The 20,289-nt window shown below is 42.3% G+C and overlaps 3 protein-coding genes and 1 non-coding gene across 7 annotated transcripts in view; 3 read left to right on the top strand and 1 right to left on the bottom strand.

Moving 5' to 3' along the window:
• Positions 1–3,277: 3,277 nt before the first annotated feature.
• On the bottom strand, positions 3,278–5,159 carry ACTRT3 (actin related protein T3). The gene is made up of 2 exons (XM_006088867.3): positions 4,963–5,159; positions 3,278–4,388 (listed from the first exon to the last, which is right to left on the bottom strand). The coding sequence occupies exons 1-2, from the start codon at positions 5,157–5,159 to the stop codon at positions 3,470–3,472; spliced, it is 1,116 nt and encodes a 371-aa protein (XP_006088929.1). The 3' UTR covers positions 3,278–3,469.
• Positions 5,160–7,087: 1,928 nt separating this feature from the next.
• TRNAV-AAC lies at positions 7,088–7,160 on the top strand. The gene has a single exon. It is a non-coding gene; the product is annotated as a tRNA-Val (tRNA).
• Positions 7,161–8,496: 1,336 nt separating this feature from the next.
• Positions 8,497–20,289, top strand: part of MYNN (myoneurin) — a 17,909-nt gene continuing 6,116 nt past the window's right edge. The window contains exons 1-5 of one of the 4 annotated variants that reach the window (XM_023753905.1): positions 8,497–9,132; positions 10,252–10,552; positions 15,885–16,678; positions 17,427–17,586; positions 19,371–19,549. In XM_023753905.1, the coding sequence (XP_023609673.1) occupies positions 10,287–10,552; positions 15,885–16,678; positions 17,427–17,586; positions 19,371–19,549 (1,399 nt within the window). In that variant the 5' untranslated portion in view covers positions 8,497–9,132; positions 10,252–10,286. Of the gene's footprint in view, positions 9,133–9,476; positions 9,623–10,251; positions 10,553–15,884; positions 16,679–17,426; positions 17,587–19,370; positions 19,550–20,289 lie in introns of those variants that run through there. The other 3 variants (XR_001348232.2, XM_006088863.3, XM_023753904.1) reach the window with 3 other exon arrangements.
• Positions 10,419–20,289, top strand: part of LRRIQ4 (leucine rich repeats and IQ motif containing 4) — a 62,019-nt gene continuing 52,148 nt past the window's right edge. Inside the window, exon 1 of the mRNA XM_006088861.3 lies at positions 10,419–10,552. The gene's annotated coding sequence lies outside the window, so the exon portion shown is untranslated. The remainder of the gene's footprint in view (positions 10,553–20,289) is intronic.

The raw sequence follows: 20,289 nt of genomic DNA, 5'->3' as shown, positions 1-20,289 counted from the left end.
TCATGCAATGCACGAGTCAACTTAGCCTTTTATAGATATAGAATAAACTTGCTTAATTAGACCTGCTTTCAGATGTAGCTAAACTTTTTCCAGCCCAGTGAAGCACCCCAACTTCTCTTTCAGGTAATTGTCAGCAACACAGCAGTAAATATCAACATGAAACACATTATTATTGTAGATCACGCAGGGAGAACAAAGGGTAAAATATTTAACAGTAGCAATGTTTGATTATATTCTGCCCAGTGAGGAAACCTGAAGTCATTTTCAAGGTCCACCATTTTTTATTTCTTTTCAGTTGGGTCAAGTTTCTAAACTTTTTAAATCTCTGTTTTCTGGCTAATGAAAAGAAAATAGAATTGTACCAAGTCTCCTATCTACCTAATCCAGGACTTCTGTGAGGATCAAATGAGATGAGGCACAGGAAAATGTTTCACAGACATTTGGTTAAAGTATAAATGTTTCCACCTGGCTATAAAGCAGGTGAGGTTCCTGGGCTGAAAAAACTACAAGGAAGGAGGCTAGTCATCGCTAGGGAGAGGAAACCAGGCATTGCTACGTGATGTCATTACCCAGTACCCATAGCCACCGTTTCCAGGCTGGGCTGGGCTGTGGGCCTCATTTTGTGCCTTGGGGCCTTGGCAGCATTGGCTGCGATTTGGTGGGGTGTCGCTCTGGGGTGGTGGTGGGGCCTGTGTCCCACTTGGGGGAAGCTAGGTGTTGCTTTGTCAGCACCAGGTCTGTGGTGCCGGTTCTTTGTAAATGGCCAGTGCGTCTCATGGCAGCTCCTGCGTTGAGCGTCTGTCCCCTGGTGGTCAGTGAGCGTCATGCTCATCATAGCAACCAGTTAAACAGTTGGAGGGACACTTAGCATATTAGCCTTTTATATATAGAGATTGTTCCTGCACCCACCTAAGTATGTGTCTATCATTTTACTTTTTATCCAATCCCAGAGGTTCCCCTGCCCCGCTTTGCTTTCTCCTGCCTCTCAAGTCTATTACCAATGGATTTCATGTAACCCACCTACATCCCTCCTTTGATTGCAATGCATAAAAATAGAGAAAAACCTGCCATTCTCCAGAGCATTACCTCAATCTGTTGAGGTGCTGCTTCCCAGCAGTTGTTGACAGTTTGGCTCAAATAAACTCACAAAAATTCTTTATAGGTTTGAATGTTTTTACGTTAACACCAGGATAAGGACGATGTGCCCACCTAACCTGGCAAGTTATTTCAGGATCACTTTAAACTTAAATCTCTTAACCTGTTTAAATCTCAATTTCTTAATTTGTAAAATGGGAATAATCGTTGTCTCTCTGGGATATTGATGTTTAAATTAGGTAAATGTATAATTAGCCCTATTTTCTTTAGGGAAAAAAAGCACTTTAAGAATTCTAAAGTGTGGAAGAAAGACAAGTAAACCAAAGGATAAGAATCCTATATAATAAAAGCCTAACATGCTAAGTGTCTGACTGTTCATTCGACCACTTGACCAGTCGCTATGACACGCACTGACCACCAGAGGGCAGATGCTCTGACCAGTAGGTTAGCTTGCTGCTGGGGTCCAGCTGATCGGGACTGGGCGAGATGGACTGGACACACCCTGGAGCCCTCCCTTGGTCCCTCCCTGGCCCTGATCGTACACCAGTGGGGTCCTCCGGCCTGGCCTGCACCCTCTTGCAATCCAGGACCCTTCAGGGATGTTGGAGAGCTGGTGTCAGCCCGATCCCCACAGGCCAGGCTGAGGGACCACACTGGTACACAAATCCATGCACCGGGCCTCTAGTGTATGAATAAAATGGTCACTAGACGTGTGTGTGTGATATGAAGTGCTGGAGGACACAGTCAATTTAGACTCCATGGAGGAAGTAGCATCTGAACTAGACTATACATTCTAGTTCTATGAGCAAAAAGTTCCTTTGGGGACATTATTTCATTTGAACCTCACAATGACCCTGTGAGACAGATTGGGATTAGCAACCTCACCTTATGGATGTGGAACTTGATCTTCAAGGTGTTTAAACAATTTGCTTAAACAGCACAGCTGGTAGGTGGCAGGGCTTAGGCCCCAACCCACATATGCTGCCCCTGAATTCATAGGGAAGTAAATTCCAGCTATCCTCAAGCCCAGTCCCAGAGCCAAATCTTCCAGAAAGTCTTCCTTGAATCCTTAAGGTATTTTCCCTCCTATTAAACCTCAGAGCATTTTAGACTTCACTTTGGATACCAAATCACTTTCTACCTTGCATTATGATAATTAAGGTATGGATTCTCCTTATAGTAGACTGCTGGCTTCCTTGGGATGGGATCTGACTCCTGATTTAGTGTAGTGATTTGCATAGAGTGGATACTATACATACTTTGAGTTATGTCAATACTGCCATCATTCTTTTTGATACACAGGTCGTTTCGGACCCTTTATTTTCCCCTTCACACCTATCTAATTAGGCACCAAGACTTGTCTGTTTTTCATAATTTGTTTTTAAGTCCTATTGCCTATAATCTTGAATACAAGACTTAACTATTTAAAAAAATTTTTTTTATTTATTTCAGAGAGGAAGGGAGAGGGAGAGGGAGAGATAGAAACATCAATGTTGAGAGAGAATCATTGATCGGCTATGCCCCCTACCAAGGAATCAGCCCACAACCCAGGCATGTGCCCTGACCAGGAATCAAACTGTGACCTCCTGGTTCATAGGTCGACACTAAACCAATGAGCCACACCAGCTGGACCAAGACTCAACTATATTATGTCTAGTTTTTAACTGATCATCAAATCTCCAGAGCCTCCCCAATTTATCCTCCAAATTATTGCCACATTCATCTGAATTCCCTTATGTCTTCTGCTTTTAAATCTTTAATTGTTCCCCTTTGCTTATATGACATTTAACACAAAGCCTTCCAGCCTCTGGCCTTAATTTACCTTCCTAGTGTTGCTCTTAGTCTGCTCCATATGAGTTTTTTCTTCATTTTAACAAAACCACTCACTGAACATGCCTTGAATATGCTTAGTTCGTTTTCATCTCTAGTCCCTTGTTCATTTCCATTATGCTTTTCTGGATATCTGCCCTCTGTCCCTCTACCCCTACCCATCCTAATGCCATTCCATCTATGATGGCATACTTTTGCTATGAAATCTTTTCTCATAGCAACCTTCCTTTCCTTAAACTTCATCGAACTTAAATCTACATCTCTCATTTGTCACATAACATGTTGCACCACAAGTCGTTCTCTCTCCAAGGGAAATGTAAGATCTCCAAAGTCAAAAATAATGTTTCCTGTAGCATTTAATTTCGTCCTCCTCAATAAACTTGTTGTTTTACTGCTTCACCATTATTCTCCCCCATTACAGAAATGCAACAGAGACATGGACATTCCGATAACTGAAATATTTTCCGTTCTCCCAGAAACACAATATCCAAAGTTTTCTGTCCCACACACTTGCAACAGTTTCTTGTAAGCATTTTACCCATATTCAGAAGCATCTTTGGTGTACTACGTTGGGACCTACTTCTTTAAACTCCGCAGCAGTGATCCACACATCCTGGAAGGCAGACAGGGATGCAAGAATAGAGCCTCCCATCCACACGGATATTTTCCGTTCTGGGGGAGCTCTGACCTGCACAGGGGTATTGGGAGGCGCCATATTTGCTATTTCTTTAATGAGCCGCTTGTCTAAGTTGGGGAACAAGGTTGATCCCCCAGCAAGGATAATATTGGAGAAAAGGGAATTCCTCAGATCTTTATCGCATTTCATTATGCTGCTGAAGCACATCTTATCAATGCCCATCGTCTCGAGGTTCATGAGAGAGGGACAAAAGAGGGCCTCTGGACATTTAAAGAGCTGGTCGTAGAGCTTGATCACCTTCCCGTCAGGTAGCTGGTAAACTTTCTCCATACTACCACATTCCTTGGCCATTTCCTCTTCATAGTTCATGGCCACGTAACAAGAGGTTTCCTTAATTTCTGTGACAATCCTTCTGTCGGTAGCACTAAGCAGTATGATGCCATGGTCCTTCAACAGACTCATGAGGTAGTTGGTGAGGTCAAAGCCCCCCAGATGTAGCTGCTGGACACCATGAGGCAAACAGTAACCTTCAAAAATGGGCACACACTGAGTCACCCCAGCCCCCGAGGTCATCACAAAGCCAGTGGTGAAGCCAGTAGCAAAGAGAGCCAGCACCCCCTGGATGGACATATAGAAGGCAGGAACCCCCAGATGCTCAAAAAATATTTCAGTGATCTGTTGCCGGTTGGCGAGTGGGTTCAGTGCTGGCTCAGTAATCAAAACCGGGTGATCGCAGGGCTTTAGCTTCAGGCTATGGTCATAGATATGCTTCCACATGATCTCCATGTCCCCCCAGGAAGTAATGAGACCACGCTCCACTGGGTAGCTGTAGAAAGAACAATAGCATCAATGGCAGTGTCTACCCTTCCAACCTGGGTTAATGCCCATATGTATCGCTAGGATCCCTTTATGGGCAGTGACTGCCAGGGTTTCTCAGAGAAGGTAACTACCAGCAAAAGGAGAACAACTACTTTCCTCTGCAATTTCTGTTGCTTTCCGTTCCCCACATCCACTTGGGAAAACCCCTTGTGAGTTACAAAAGTGGGGGGGGAGGGGGATGTTCACCTAACAGTACAATTTTATTACCAATTAATTTGAAACAACCACCCAAACGACAAAGGTACCATGAATTAAGTAACATGCTTAAGTGAACTTGCATTTTATGAGTGCAACTTAAATGTATATGTTTGCGTGCATCTGTACAGATCCAGAGAGCAAGTAATATTCACTCATTAGATGCTTCGTATCCCGGGAGGGCTGTGGCCCGTGCATTTCCAATAAGGCCGGCGAGCTGCGGCTCTCCTGGCTTCCTCACCTTTTCTCTCACCCTCTGAGCACCTCATCTGGGCTCCCCCTCCGCCCCCTCCCCGCGGGTCCTGCCCGCCAGGAGAAGGCGGTACCTGATGAACAGCGAGCTTCTGTGGTTCTGCGCCTGGTCACCCACGCACAGCTCCTGCACGCCCTGGGCCCAGCTCTGGCCTTTGACACGGCCGATAATGTTCGGGTACATCAACTGCGGCTCCCGGGACCCAGCCAGGCCCGCCTTGATCACTCCCGAGCCGTTGTCGATCACCACCGGGAGCTGGTAGCTGCTCATGCCGCCCGCGCCGCCACCGCCTCGGGCCTCCTGGCCGGCGCGGCGGTCCTGGCTGCGGCCCGCGGCCAGGAGGACGCCCGGTGCGGGGCGCGGCCCCTGCCCTCCCTCCCAGCTCCCAGTGATGCGTGCGAGCGGAGGGCCTGGAACGCCGCGTCACAAACGCCCCGCAAGGTCCCGCAGAGCCCGAGGCCCGCAAGGTCCCGCAGCGTCTGGGCAGGCACATCCCGGACCCACAGACTCTCCGGACGCACAGAGAGCTCCAAGTTACCGCTGTCGCCGCGGCTTCTCTCCCTCACCCCTGGAATCCCGGATCACCGTTATCAGGAAAACCCCATTTTCCTCCCCGAAAATACAATCTGACCCCTCACAAGTGGTTTTCTCGAATACCTCGAATAGCTAGAAAACGTTTTCTTTCCCCAGACCATTGAATTCTAGTTAGTAAGTGTCTGTCCAGGGGCTTGGGGAAAGCTCTGGGGAAAGGTGGAGAGATTAGACAGGGGAAGGTCGTCCCAGCAGTGGGGGCAGGGTTCCTGCTTTTGGAACCCAGACAACTCCTGAAAAGAGGAGGAGGAAAAATGCTAGGATTTAAAGCAAGCCCTGGCTGGGAGCTCTCAGTTGGTTATAGTGTCCAACCGATACTCCAACGTAGCGGGTTCGATTCCAGGTCCCGACATATACGAGTACAAGAATCAACCAATAAATGCATAAGTAAATGGAACAACAAATCTATGTCCCCTTCCCCTCTCTCAAGTCAATAAAGATTTAAAGTGGGTTTTAACATACAATTTCACTCATGTGGAATCTAATGAACAGAAAGAACTAGCAAGCAAAATAGAGACAGACTCATTCATAGAGGAGCAGTCTGATAGCTGTCAGGAGGGAGCCGGGGAAGGGGTGGAGAAATTGAGCAAAAGAGAAAAGGGAAAAAAAAGCCTAAGTGGGTTTTAAAAACTTTTATTATTGCATGTGCCGGGGGGTAGGGGAGGCCGGGGTAAGGTCAATTGGGCCGGGGGGGGGGTAAGGAGACATATGTACTACTACTTGTAATCCTTTAAACAATAAAATAAAATTAAAAAAATAAAAACTTTTCTTATTGTTTCTATATACTGGGCAATGGTTGTGTTTCTTTTGTGTGGTTTGTAAGCACAATGCACTCAAAACCAAAATGGTAGAATCTCACAATCTCATCAGGTTATCTCCCTGGGTAATATGGAAGCTAGTAGTAATTCTTACTCTGAAATAGTCTGGATTTTTAGGCCTAAGGGTGTGTCTGTCTCTTTGCAGGAAAAGTGATAGTCCTTCAGTCATATGAAGCTCACTCGGGCTTAGAAGGAAGCATTTAAGTACCTTGCGTGCCAAAAAAGTGCATTTGGGTATCTGAGTCCCACCCCCAATTTTGCACACCTGTAAGCACGCAATTTACTAGTAAAAGCTGTGGTGTACGGAAGCAAGGGAGGAAATTCAAACGCTATTACACGTCCCTCCACTAGGGGCTTGGAAGAGTTTCTTTCTCACTGGCTAAATCCCTGCATTGGGGTTTGGTGAGGGGAGCCTGCGGGATCGGGGACTCTGGGATCCGCGAGGACGCGCCGTTCCAGCTAAGCCCCCCAAACTCGCCTGGCACTCTCAGCAACGCCACGCTGGGAAAAGATGCATAATAAACCCTTGTTTCTCATAGAAGAAAGTGTACCCAAGAGAAGGGCAACTAGCGGGTACCGCGGCCGCGGGGGAGAGAGAGCTTTTAAAAAAAGTGCACCAAATTCTAATTTTTGAAATAATAGCATTGTTCAACATAGTTATTTTCCTCTTTCTGGTTTTATTTTCTTCTTTCAATTAGAAGTTACATTAATCTTACTTAGTTAAGAGTAAGTGACCCACAAATTACAATGTCTATATCTAGGGTTTTCAGAAGCCCTCCCACCACCCAGGTTTCCGTAGTGTAGTGGTTATCACGTTCGCCTAACACGCGAAAGGTCCCCGGTTCGAAACCGGGCGGAAACAACCCTTTTATCCTAAAATTAATATGCCTGGTTTTTTCTTTAAAGACAGTAACTTGGACACCCTTCGGAAATTCAACTTTCGGTTTGGGTATTATTTCATTTGTTTACCAAATGTTTTTATTCATGGCGTGCCATGTGCAGGAAGGGCTCCAAACTTAATTTTCCTTATTTTTTTAATTTTTATTGATTGATTAAGGTTTTTTTTTTTTTTTTTTTTTTTTTTACTTCAACTCACAACCTGATTGATACTGGGAAAATAATGTAATGTACAGCCTAGCAGGGAAATCAGTGTGAAAACTCTTAGCCCTGTGACCTCCTGAACACTCTATTATGTCATTAGGTTTTCCATTAATTTTCCCCAGAGACCATGCTTTATTCTTATTCTTTATACTAGTGTCATGCTTGGCACCAAGGAGAGACTCATAAATATTTCTGAATTAATAAATCATCAAAAAGTGTTCCGACAAAAAAGTGAAATGAGAAAAAAAGTATACTCAGAAAGATAAAATTGTTGGGACAAGGGTCTCAAGGTCTGGGTCATTCTTACTAAACGTTACTCTTGCTAAATGTTAACATGTAGCACAGTATTTTACATACCAACTGTAAACAGGATGAGGTCGGCAGGAACTAGATTAGATAAATGTAGCCAACTGTAAGGAAGAAAGCAGTTGTGTACCTGACCAAATAGCAATGGCTAAGCCTCTCTCCTGGGAGACAGCTTTGGCCATGAATCCCCATCTCTTTTACTTGCTGCAAGTAAATAAAACTACCTTGCAACAATCACCTCTTGTTTTAATACAGCACCCCAAGCAGCGAAACCCTTGAGTTTAGTAACAAAATCAAGAAAGAATCAGCCTCAACATTTTTCTTTATAAACATAATGGCTGTATTTTTATGCACAGACTTCTGAGTATACAGACGTTATAAAAACAGAAAACAGAATCTGGTTGGGAAACTCTTCAGAGAGAAGCAACGAATTAGTTCAGTTGAGGCTGCCCTTTAAAAATAAAGTTGCGAGTAAATTTCCTATGGTCCCGACACAACTTTTAACAATCAAAAATGTTGAAGTTTTGGTTTCCTGAGACTTAGGATGTCTGCGGGTACTAGGAAAGAATCCACCCCAACACAACACGATTTATCTTAATGTTTCCGCGCTCCTTGTATATTATGCAAGCTGGCATCCCTTTCCTTCACCATACAAAAATCCGAATGCGACGTAAACAATTGCATTAAAATATTTTTAGCCCCGACTCGGAACCTTTTCCGGTATAACGCCCACCTTCCTCCAATGCTGCGCATGCCCAGTGCGCCCTACATCCTTGCTCGGCTTTCGCGCGTCAGACTTCTGTGCCTGGTAAGGGCGTCGTGGGAAGTGGGCTACAGTTGGCTGATGCAAACAAAACCCAGGAGGTCCCAAGAGCTTTCGGGTATGTACACGGCAAAGGGGTCATCGGTCTCAGCTCAAAAAAAACTCCCCACAGCCGACAGCCCAGTACACAAAGCAGTTTTTCCCGAGGAAGGAAAGGATGATGGGAGAAGACAAGCAACTACAAGCCCCAGCATGCAGTGCGCACTTTGGCTGCCAGAAAGCGGCCTGCGGAGCGGCTCTGACCGGCCGCGGCCCGAGCGCGAGACCCGGACGGTTGGCCGACCAGGCGCTGAGAATGAGGACGCAGGCGGGGCGCTGCGAGCGATCCCTGGGGTCTCCTGTCTTTGACGCTCGCTATTTTGGGGAGGGGGGCCCTGGCATGTAAGGTGTCGGCGTGAAGCGGGGGTGTGGACCGGCCAGTTCAGCCCCGGCTGGTGTGGGGCCTCCACGGTCCTAAAGCCTCCGGGGTTGCCAAGGGGCTCCCGGACCCGGATGTGACGTCGTCGTGGAGGAAGAAGGGAAAGGCGGAGCTGGGCGTGGTGACGTCCTCTCAAGATGGCGGGGAGAGAGTGAAGAAACAGTGTCCCCGGCTGGGTGGCTCTAGGTGAGTTCTGTCTTCACCCCAGCCCACTGTGCCCGCTCTTTCCAGACCCTGGGCCATTTGAGGGGGAAGGAGGGGGAACAGGCACCTTGGGGTTCGAGCTCAAGTCGGGACGAACTCATTAACGTGGGAAGCTTGGTCGGGGCAGCCCGCCGTTGGCCTTGGCTTCCACCTCTGCTGTGGGAGTTTGGGGGAGTGGGAGCTGGGCAGAGGGCAGGGCGGCAGACGCCGGGAGAGACGGGCTCAGGTGGCCGCTCTGGAAGCCACCGGGAGCGGAGCAGGGGGAAGGCAGGGGGCGTGGCCTGTCCCCGGATCGGGACCGGACCTTTGACAACTCTCGGTCCCGCGCCTTCTCCGCCCCCGGGGCACCCGGCTCGCGTCTCGGAGCCGCTGTGTGCACCGCGGAGGCTAACGGGCTTCGGGGTGTGGGGGCAGTTACAAGGGACTCCTACCGGTCTTTTCCGCTTCTGTCCCAAGGAATCAGGTCTCACTGGTTAGTTGTTTTTTGTTTTTTTCTTAACATAGGTCCGCCTCCCGAGCTTAAAAGTTTGAAGGTTCCGCTGGTACAAAGGCGAGAAGTTGTTTGTTTGTTTTTAAATATATTTTATTGATTTTTTACAGAGAGGAAGGGAGAGGGATAGAGAGGTAGAAACATCGATGAGAGAGAAACATCGATCAGCTGCCTCCTGCACACCCCCCACTGGGGATGTGCCCGCAACCAAGGTACATGCCCTTGACCGGACTCGAACCCGGGACCCTTGAGTCCGCAGGCCTTCGCTCTATCCACTGAGCCAAACCGGAAGGCGAGAAGTTTTGTGGTGCTGCTTCTTCAGCTCCAGGGAGCCTTTTCCAACCATTGTCATTTATTGACGTGTTCAAAGGACGGTGTTAGCTGGCCAAGGTGGAACAGAGATGGAAGGGACTCACCCCTGAGCATTTTGACCGTATCTGTTTGATAAGCATTTTCGGGTTGGGGGCGGGGGGCGTGGAGGATAAAATGAGAACCGACTTTATTCCCGTTCATGTTAGGTCCTACACCCCTTCTCCCCTTACCAATTGCTTGGGTGACACGTTTGAGGAAAACTTAGGATTACTGACTTGCCATTTCTTTTTGTCTTTTAGAACAAGGGTAAATAAAGTTCCACTCTGATCTCAAAATGCAGTATTCGCACCACTGTGAGCACCTTTTGGAGAGGCTGAACAAACAGCGGGAAGCAGGCTTTCTCTGTGACTGCACCGTCGTGATTGGGGAATTCCAGTTTAAAGCTCACAGGAATGTGCTGGCCTCGTTCAGTGAGTATTTCGGTGCCATCTACAGAAGCACTTCCGACAACAACGTCTTTCTGGATCAGAGTCAGGTGAAGGCAGATGGATTTAAGAAACTGTTGGAGTTTATATACACAGGAACTTTAAACCTTGACAGGTAAAGTACACATTGCTTTTTTTCTTCACTTATAAAAGCTAATGGGTAGTCTTAGGAAGAAAAGTAGATTTGTATTTGTTACATTCAGTCCCTGAACTTGGAGTCTTCAAATATTGATGTGCACAATGTTGTTGTTTTCTGTTTGTTTTTCAAAGAAGTCAGTAGCACTGATTTTGGTGAACAGACCACATTTTTTTAAGCACGGATGTGAATGTGATTAAAAGCCTTGTTTCTGACATATTTGATTTACCTACTGAAACAAAGCCGGTGATTTCAGTTATGTAGATTTGAAGATTAAACACAGTGAATTCTAGTTTCCCCCTGCTCTTTGGTCTTTATGTTCCTCTGGTCTTCTCTCTCCCTCACTTTCCCCTGCCTCTTAAGTTGTTTGAGGTGAAGGAGTATAGATTGGAGAAAGAAGGAAGAACCTCTGTGTTCATTTAATAGTTGCTCCCATTTCCAGCTATAAATAGCAGTGTGCAGGATCTCTTCCTGATCTTGATTCAGGAAAATAACTTCAGTGGCAGCGAGCCCTGTTATCTTTGTAAAGTTATCAATACTGATGTTTCAGTTAGGTCCAAGGTGCTCCAGTGGTTCTCTGATATGCTTAATGCTGTCACTGCACCAACAGGAGAAAGGTACTGAGGACTTAACGAAGGCACTGTGTGTCTACGATAGGTAATGATCTGCACAATTAGCTTAATATCAGTTAGTTTGTGGGGGAAAAGGTGGAGCGGATTTAAAGAAGGAGAATCCAGATTACTCTTGTCTTTCCTCCATCTCTTACATAGAAAGATTATGGGCTTTAGAATTAGATCTTGCCTGTCAGTCACTATGTCTCTTTGAGCAAGATGCAACCTGTCTGGGCCTCAGTTTTCCCATCTCTAAAAATGAGAATGGTAATAATTACCTTGATATTACTGTGAAGATTAAGGATTTACTTGAAGGCCTATCTCCCAGTGAACATTAGTTTCCTTGGTTTTCTCTTCTCTACCTTCCTCTCCCACTTTAATTCTACATTTCTTGGAGAAAAATTAGAAGAAAAAAATGGAACACCTGAAATTCTGCCACCTATTGATAACCATTAACATTTTGAAAAATATTTTTTCTTTTCCAGATGATTTTGTAGATATAAGCACATGCACATTAAACAAAATTCTTCCCTCTCTTTTATATTGCACCTTATCGTGGAAATGGATCTCTTTAAAAAGCTAGAACCATGGTGTTCGTTAATACTTTTGAAAAAGAAACATTCATGCCGTTTTGGAATTATTTTTTAAATGGTGTATTCATTGAGTCAGTTCCGTATGAGTTGAATAAAGGAACAGCTGTGTAATACATTAATCTGATGATAAATTATTTAAATTTATTGAGTAGTTGACTATAGAAGTGCCTCTGATTAAAAATTCAGAATATTTAATATAAACCACAAAACCAGTGCATTTTGGTTGCTCTTCAATTTAGTGTTTTCCCTTTCTCAGTGAACTTTGCCAGGAAAATATCGAGTTGGTCTGAACACACTGAAGAGCATCTGACTGCGCTTTCATAAACAAAAGCCAGATGTTCAGTCAATCTTTTTGGTGCATATCTTTCCCGAGGAGCTAATTGTTTGCGCCCAGCCATAATGTAAGAGACGACTTTACCAAAAATAGAAAGTCTGTGTAACTTAGTGATTAAAAAAACAGAATAAATAGCAGTGACCAGTGTGGATCTGTTAGTTGGAGCATCAGCCTATACGCCAAGAGGTGGCAGGTTCAAGTACTGGTCAGGGCACATACCCAGGTTTCGGGAGTCGACTGATGTCTGTCTGTCTGTCTGTCTCTCTCTCTCTCTTCCTCTCTCTCTTTGCCTCTCCCCCTCTCCCCCTCCCTCTCCCCTCCCTCCTTTAAATTAAGATCTAGAATGCTAGTTATTAATTTAAAAAATAAATTAAGAAAGAAAATAACATTAAACACAAAGAAAGAGAAAACAGAGTAGCAGAGAATTAAGTGAACTCAGGAGCCAGATTACCTTGATCAAATTTTAGTTCTAACACTTACCTTGGAAAAATTATTTAATTTCCTTGGACCTTTGACCCTTCATTTGTATGTAAAATGGATATTATAATAGACTAGAGGACCAGTGCACGAATTCATGCACGGGTGGGACCCTCTTGGTGGCCTGCAGGGATCAGGCCGAAACCTGCAGTCCCACGCCACCTGCAGTTCCTACCTGCAATTCCTACCTGCAGCTCCCGCTCATCCCAGCCCCACTGTGCCTGCCACAGGCTCAGCGCTTGCCATCCATGAGCCCTGCATCTGGCACCCTCCCAAGGGGAGTGGCCTGCAGGATTGGGCTGAAACCGGCTCTCCGACACCCCCCAAGGGGTCCTTGATTGCAAGAGGGCACAGGCCAGGCTGAGAGACCCCACTGGTGCACGATTGGGCCGGGGAGGGACTGTGGGAGGGCTCCAGGGTGTGTCTGGCCTAATCAGCCAGACCCCAGCAGCAATCTAACCTGCCAGTTGGAGCATCTGCCCCCTGGTGGTTAGTGTACATCATAGTGACTGGTCTACCAGTTGACTGTCTGCCCCTGGTGGTCAGTGCACGTCATAGCGAGCGGTTGAGCAACCTTAGCATATCATTAGCATATAACACTTTGATTGGTTTTTCGTTCCTTCTGCAGTTTGGTCTATTTGCATATTACCCTTTTACTACATAGGATTTCATAGGCATGTCCTGAGGATTAAATGAATTATTCATATAAAACATTTAGCCAGATACCTGCTATATGTAATTAAATGACTTTCAATGACAGTTCAAAAGGTGAAAGCAGATTTTCAAGCACTGTAACTTAATGCTTGGAAACAAAAGCATATCAATTATTGACATAAAAAGTGTTGATTGGTTCTCTTAACTGTAATGAGATTATAGACTACCTATGAAATAGATACATAATTTGTATGAATTAAGTTTTAATGAGTGACACAATGCTAGTTCATATTGGTCTTTAAGATTACCTGACCTTGTTATCTGTTTGATGGTTCATTTTATGGAGCACTAAACATAATTATAATATGAGACCAAAGTATAAAAAATGATAAAGTAAATTTGGCTTTCATTCTAATGGTGTCTCCCATTTATTGTAATTTAATAATAGATTATGTACCAAAATCAGTAAAAATACTTAAGGAGAAACATAATGTTTTTAGAAAATGAAAATACTATATACATGGAAAAAACATTTTCTATAAAAGACAATGATTATATTTATATCTGGGGCATTTGTGCTTTATCATTGCAAATAGAGTATTAACTTGATTCCAAAGATTATTGATTTTATATCTATATATATGTGTGTGTGTGTGTGTGTGTGTGTGTATGTATGTATGTGTGTGTGTGTGTGATATATATATATTCCAAAATTATAGCCAAGGGCCATAAGAAAAGACTAAGCTTTCTTATTTAGGGGAAAGACTTAATATGCAAACAGATTATGTTCCAAAAGTGTATTTGTAGTATGTTTAGGAACTTGGGATGGATTTTCTTAGAGAATAAAATGTTCCTTAAACTGTTGACTAGGTTTCCAAACTAGCCTATAAATCTAGTTTATAATTAGCTGAAAATGAATATGTGTATAATAAAAGACAATTTAAAAAGCTATTGCAGTGCTAAATTTAAAGAGGAAACATAGAGGTGGCACTTGAAGGGCAAAGCATGTTTAATTAGATTATGAGAAAATGGATAGAGATTTGTAGATACTGTAGTATGTATACTTTCAGTGAACTGAGAAAGATGTATTAATAGTGCTATATTTATATTATTAGCTATAACTAAAACCCTTTTCTGGCTCACACATAATGAATAGGAAAAAGTTATTTTTTCTTGTATAATTAAATAATATTTGGGGAAAATGGCAAGTAGAAAGGTTACTTGAAGGACGCGTGTGTGTGTGTGTCCATGTCCTCAAATAATTTTTAGTGTTAATATCAACTCAACTCTGATTTTACAGCTGAGAAAATTGAGGCACCCAAAGATACTAACTTATCGTAATTAATTCAGCTAGTAATTTCAGAGCCAGTGCTAGAGTAATCAGACCTTTCACTACGTTGTAAACTTCTGGAGGGCAGGGACTATTTCTTCATATCCCTCTTAGTACCACACATGGTGTGCTGAGTAAAAATTGACTGGAATGATGAACAAGGTGACTTAAGTTTTTCTAGATAATTCTAATATGACAAACTTGCTAGCTAACTTGGGTTGATCTCTCTCTCTCTCTCTCTTTCTCTCTCTCTCTCTCTCTCTCTCACACACACACACACACACACACACACACAAGTAGACAGGTTACAAAGGGAGCACATTCTAAAATGTGTTTACCCAAGTGTGATGGATGGACCAGCAGCATTGGCATCACCAGAGAGTGTGTTGGAAATGCAGACACTCATGCTCTGGCCAGTTGTTCAGTGGTTAGAGCATCAGCTTACTTACCAAAGGGCCGTGGGTTCAATTTCCGGTCAAGGATGCGTGCTACCTTGGTTGCAGGTTTGATCCTCTGCTCCGCTGTGTTCGGGAGACAACCAATCAATGTGTCTCTCTTAAAAAAAAGGAAATGCAGACACTCAGGCCCCACCACAGACATACTGAATCTGAATGATCCCTTGGTGGTTCACATGCATAGGAAAATTTGAAAAGCACCATTAAAGTCCCTCACAGAAGGAGGAGAGCAGAGGAAGATTAATAGAAAACAATTTTTTAAAGACTCTTCCTATTTTCAATCCAGGGAAGTTGGTTGCTATCTGAAAAGGGCTCAGGATGAATGAGAGGAGGAAGTTACCAACAGCTACTTTTATGTTCCAGGTGTTTTTTAAAATAGGTAGAAATTTTGCCCTTGCCGGTGTGACTCAGTTGGTTGATTGTCATCCTATGCACCGAGGTCATGGTTTGATTCCAAGGTTGCAGGCTCCATCCCCACTAAGGAGTGTGCAGGAGGCAGCCAATTGATGTTTCTTTAGCTCCCTCTCCCTTCTTCTCTCTTTCTAAAATCAATGAAAACATTTCTAAAACAGGTAGACATTTTATTTTTCTGCAGCGGTACATACATAGCTATGAATAACCATTATTTTTCATCTTTTTCAGTTCTGTAAAGCTGGATATTTTTGCCTAAACATTACTCTGAGTGAATGAATGAATTTTGTAGATTCATTCTTAGTTATGCCTTTCTCATATTCTGCTTCATTAGGTCTTTAAAAGACATTGAAATATATGCACAACTCTGTTTCAAAAACAGTTTTTCTTTTAAAAAAAGTTTTTCTTTGATCAGAATGTTGTCATTTAGCCTTGTTTCCTTACAGTTGGAATGTTAAAGAAATTCATCAGGCTGCTGACTATCTCAAAGTGGAAGAGGTGGTCACTAAATGTAAAATAAAGATGGAAGATTTTGCTTTTATTGCTAATCCCTCTTCTACAGAGATATCTAGTATTACTGGAAACATTGAATTGAATCAACAGACTTGTCTTCTTACTCTACGAGATTATAACAGTCGGGAGAAATCAGAAGTGTCTACAGATTTAGTTCAGGCAAATCCTAAACAAGGGGCTTTAGCAAAGAAGTCATCTCAAACTAAAAAGAAGAAGAAGGCCTTCAACTCCCAGAAAACAGGGCAGAGTAAAACAGTGCAATATCCCAGCAGCATTTTAGAGAATACATCTGTTGAATTATTCCTAGATGCAAATAAACTGTCCACACCTGTAATTGAACAGGTTGCACAGAGAAATGATAATTCAGAACTTGAGTTGACATCAGTTGTGGAAAATACTTTTCCAGCCCAAGATATTGTGCAAACTGTTACAGTGAAACGGAAACGTGGAAAATCACAGCCAAACTGTGCTCTGAAAGAACACTCTATGTCCAATATAGCCAGTGTCAAGAACTCTTATGAGCTGGAGAGCTCTGGGGAAGAGCTGGATCAGAGGTATTCCAAGGCCAAGCCAATGTGTAACACATGTGGGAAAGTGTTTTCAGAAGCCAGCAGCTTGAGAAGGCACATGAGAATACATAAAGGAGTCAAACCTTATGTTTGCCACTTGTGTGGAAAGGCATTTACCCAGTGTAACCAGCTGAAAACACATGTAAGAACTCATACAGGTAAGAATGATTTATGGGAGATATAATTGTTTGTATACTCTAACTGAAATAAAACTTTTAAAAGAGAAGGCATTAATATACAGTGTTGACTATTTGTGATTAAAATTTGATACGTACTTGTATTCAATTCATAAAAGTATTTAGGATGTTAAAGTGTTGAAAATTTCTTTGTAATTGTGAGCAAGTATTTAATGGCTATTTATTTTATTGTAACTGATACTCTAGTCTTAATACATGAGCTCTTTATACTATTTTCCCTCAGAGTTAAAATAAGCATAAATTTGGGTTTAGCTTACTAAGTATTAATACGAAGATTTTAAAACTGATAAAGAGAAAAAAGTAATTACAACTCAGGCCAATTCTCAGATTTTGCTAACACATCTCACCACCTGCTTCCTAGACTTTGTCAACTTCTGAACGTTTATTAGCATTACACAATATTTCTTCCTCAGCATCTACATTTTCCTTTATTGGTACACTTAGATTTGTAGTTTTTCAGATGCAATGTGTATTTCTCTCATTGATCACCTTTCACTATTATGAATTAAGAAACACTAATCTCTTTTAACTCTACTGTTGATTTTAAGAAATCTGGGAGAAGAGATCCTATTTGCTTTTTTACTTCTAGCAATTTAACATTTTCTGAATACTGAAACTAGTTCTGTTGGACCCTTGAAAGTTTATGATTTAAGCAACTAAAACAGAGTATTTCTTTCTAAATATAGATATTATTTATTTCTTCTTTTAGGTGAGAAGCCATACAAATGTGAATTGTGTGATAAAGGATTTGCTCAGAAATGCCAGCTAGTCTTCCATAGTCGCATGCATCATGGTGAGGAAAAACCCTATAAATGTGATGTGTGCAATTTACAATTTGCAACTTCTAGCAATCTCAAGATTCATGCAAGGTAAAAAACAAAACCAAAAAACGTTTGATCTTTGAGTCTGTCATTCACCATAGTCTTATGAATTGACTGCTGTATTAGAAGTCATACAGTTAACTTCTAAAGGTGGCTCCACCATACAGTATCCTTAGCACAGTCAAGGAACCACAAGGAAACTGTGGTGACTGGAGGGAAATAAGATCAGAATGGCTTTAAGGTGTCCAGATGGTGTACAGTTTTATAGGCCATTATAAAGCTTTTATTCTTGAGATTGAGAAGTAAGTGATGTGATGTTGCTTACTGTTTAAGCGGATCATTCTGGCTGCTGTGTTTGGAAAAGATTATAGGATTGCAAGAGTAGAAGCAAATTTACCAGTTAGGAAGCTCTAGGTAAAACCCAAGTGAGAATGATGCTGGTCAGCTAGAGGTAGCAGTGGTCAGATTCTGGATATATTTATAAATGTGAGACAAACAGAATTTGCTGCAGATTGGATGTGGGGCATGAAAGGAAGGAAGGGAAGTTGGGAGGAGGGGAGAGAAGAAAGAAGGAAGAAAGATCGAAGATGATGTTGACGTTTTGAGCCTGACCACTGAAAAGATGGAATTCCCATGAACTGAAATAGAGAAAATTTGTGGATAGAGGATGTTAAGCAGGAGTACAGGAGTTGTTAGAGTAGAATTCTGAACATGTTAAATTTTAGATGGCTATTAGACATCTGAATGGAGCTATACAATACAGTTGGTTATCTAAGTCTGGAATTCAGGGTTTGATCTAAAGATATAAATTTGAGAGTCATCAACATATAGATAGTATTTAAAGCCATAACACTGGATGAAGTCGCCAAGAGAATGAATGTGGATAGAAAAGGGATCAAAGGACTGACGTTGTGAGACACACTAAGAGTTCTGGAAGATGGACAAGAACTAGCAAAGGCGACTAGGAGGGACCAGCCAATATAAGAGAAAAACCAGAAGAGTGGGTTGCCCCAGAATCCAGGTGAAGAAAATTATTCCAGAGGGGAGTGATTTCTTTGTCATATTGTGATGATAGGGAGATGAGACAGAATTGACTTGGACCTAGGAAAGTGAGAGGTCAGCAGTCAGTGCTTCTGACGAAAGTAATGTGGTAGTAGAGGCTAGTAGAGGAGAGATCAGTAGGGAAGAAATGAAAGAACAGTTGGAGACTCAAGTTTTTGATACGTGGGAGAAAAGTGGAGGAGCAAGTAAGGTCAAGGGTCTTTTTTAAGATGGGAGACATCAGTATATTTATATGCTGCAGTCCGATGGGGTAGGAAAAATGGATGATGTAACATGAAGGAAAATGCAGGGGGATAGTATCTTAACTATACAAATTCGTGTAGTTGGATTCAGTTGAACTGTCACCTTCAGAGTTAACAAGAAGGAAAGCAAACTATATAGGTACAGATCTCTGTAGGTAGAGAGATGTGATAGTGGAAATTTTATGATTGCTTAAATTTTTCTCGGTGGAATAGGAAGCAAAGAAATCAGCTAAGGGTGAGGATGGTGAGGAGGTGCTGAAGGTTTGAGGAAAGAGTTTTGAAGAGTGAGTGAATGGACAAGGAAAAATAATTGCCTGAAGAATTAGGGGCGCACTTGACAACCATGTAAAGATTATGGCAAAACTTGTTGACCTGTCTCAGAACTGATATTTTGATAACAACCAAACCATTGAACCTATTGGTTCATGTAATTGGTCTGTTAAGATGAAATGAACTAAAATACTATATGAAAAATGCTCCACATTGTTTTACTTATTAGCATATAACTTTATATTTATTTACTAATAGGAAGCATAGTGGAGAGAAGCCATATGTCTGTGATAGGTGTGGACAGAGATTTGCCCAAGCGAGCACATTGACCTATCATGTTCGTAGGCATACTGGAGAAAAGCCTTATGTGTGTGATACTTGTGGGAAGGCATTTGCTGTCTCTAGTTCTCTTATCACTCATTCTCGAAAACATACAGGTAAGAATTTGATGTGGAGAGCCTGTTTAAAATAATGAAAGTTGTAAATAAAAGAAAAGGGGAAGCTGAGCCTTAACTGAAAGTAGATTAGTTATATATCTGTTGTGTTTGTGCTTTTTGAAGCTTTTCATGCTTATGATTTTTAGATAACTATTAGATATAAAAACACTTATTTTCTAGAATAATAAATGGTGACATTTTTATCATATAACATATACATTAAAATCATATAATTTTGACAGTATATAAACTTGAATATTTTGTGACCTTAGAAAAACTCCTTAGCCTCTTGAAGTTTCATTTCCCTTGGATAAACCTATAGAGTGAAATTAGGGGGTAGTGGTGGGTTTGGGTAGAACATTGATTTTATAACTTCTTAGGACTTTTCTTATACATTCTAATATTTGCAAATTAAACAGATACTTTAAATGTGAAGTATCAGTTTTGAAACAAATCTTATTCAAAGGTTTTCATTTTTATAGGCTATATTTTTAACAGATTTTTTCTAAATTTTACTCCTCTTTAATATAGTACATAGCAAGAATTGAAATATGGATTAATGAATTGACATGTTTTTAATCATATCAAAATCTAATTTCTTGCCTGATTCTAGCTACTAGAACAGGGGTGGGCAAACTTTTTGACTCGAGTGCCACAATGGGTTCTTAAACTGGACCGGAGGGCCGGAACAAAAGCATGGGTGGAGTGTTTGTGTGAACTAATATAAATTCAGAGTAAAC

The sequence above is a fragment of the Myotis lucifugus genome, unplaced genomic scaffold (genome assembly GCF_000147115.1).
Source record: "Myotis lucifugus unplaced genomic scaffold, Myoluc2.0 scaffold_53, whole genome shotgun sequence".
NCBI lineage: Eukaryota > Metazoa > Chordata > Mammalia > Chiroptera > Vespertilionidae > Myotis > Myotis lucifugus.
This window is presented reverse-complemented; position numbering and strand designations above follow the sequence as displayed.

Coding starts and splice junctions, on each gene's coding strand:
- ACTRT3 (XM_006088867.3), bottom strand. CDS start 5,159: ATGAGCAGCTACCAGCTCCCGGTGGTGATCGACAACGGCTCGGGAGTG. Junction 4,389..4,962: donor AGAAGCTCGCTGTTCATCAG/GTACCGCCTTCT, acceptor TTCTTTCTACAG/CTACCCAGTGGAGCGTGGTC.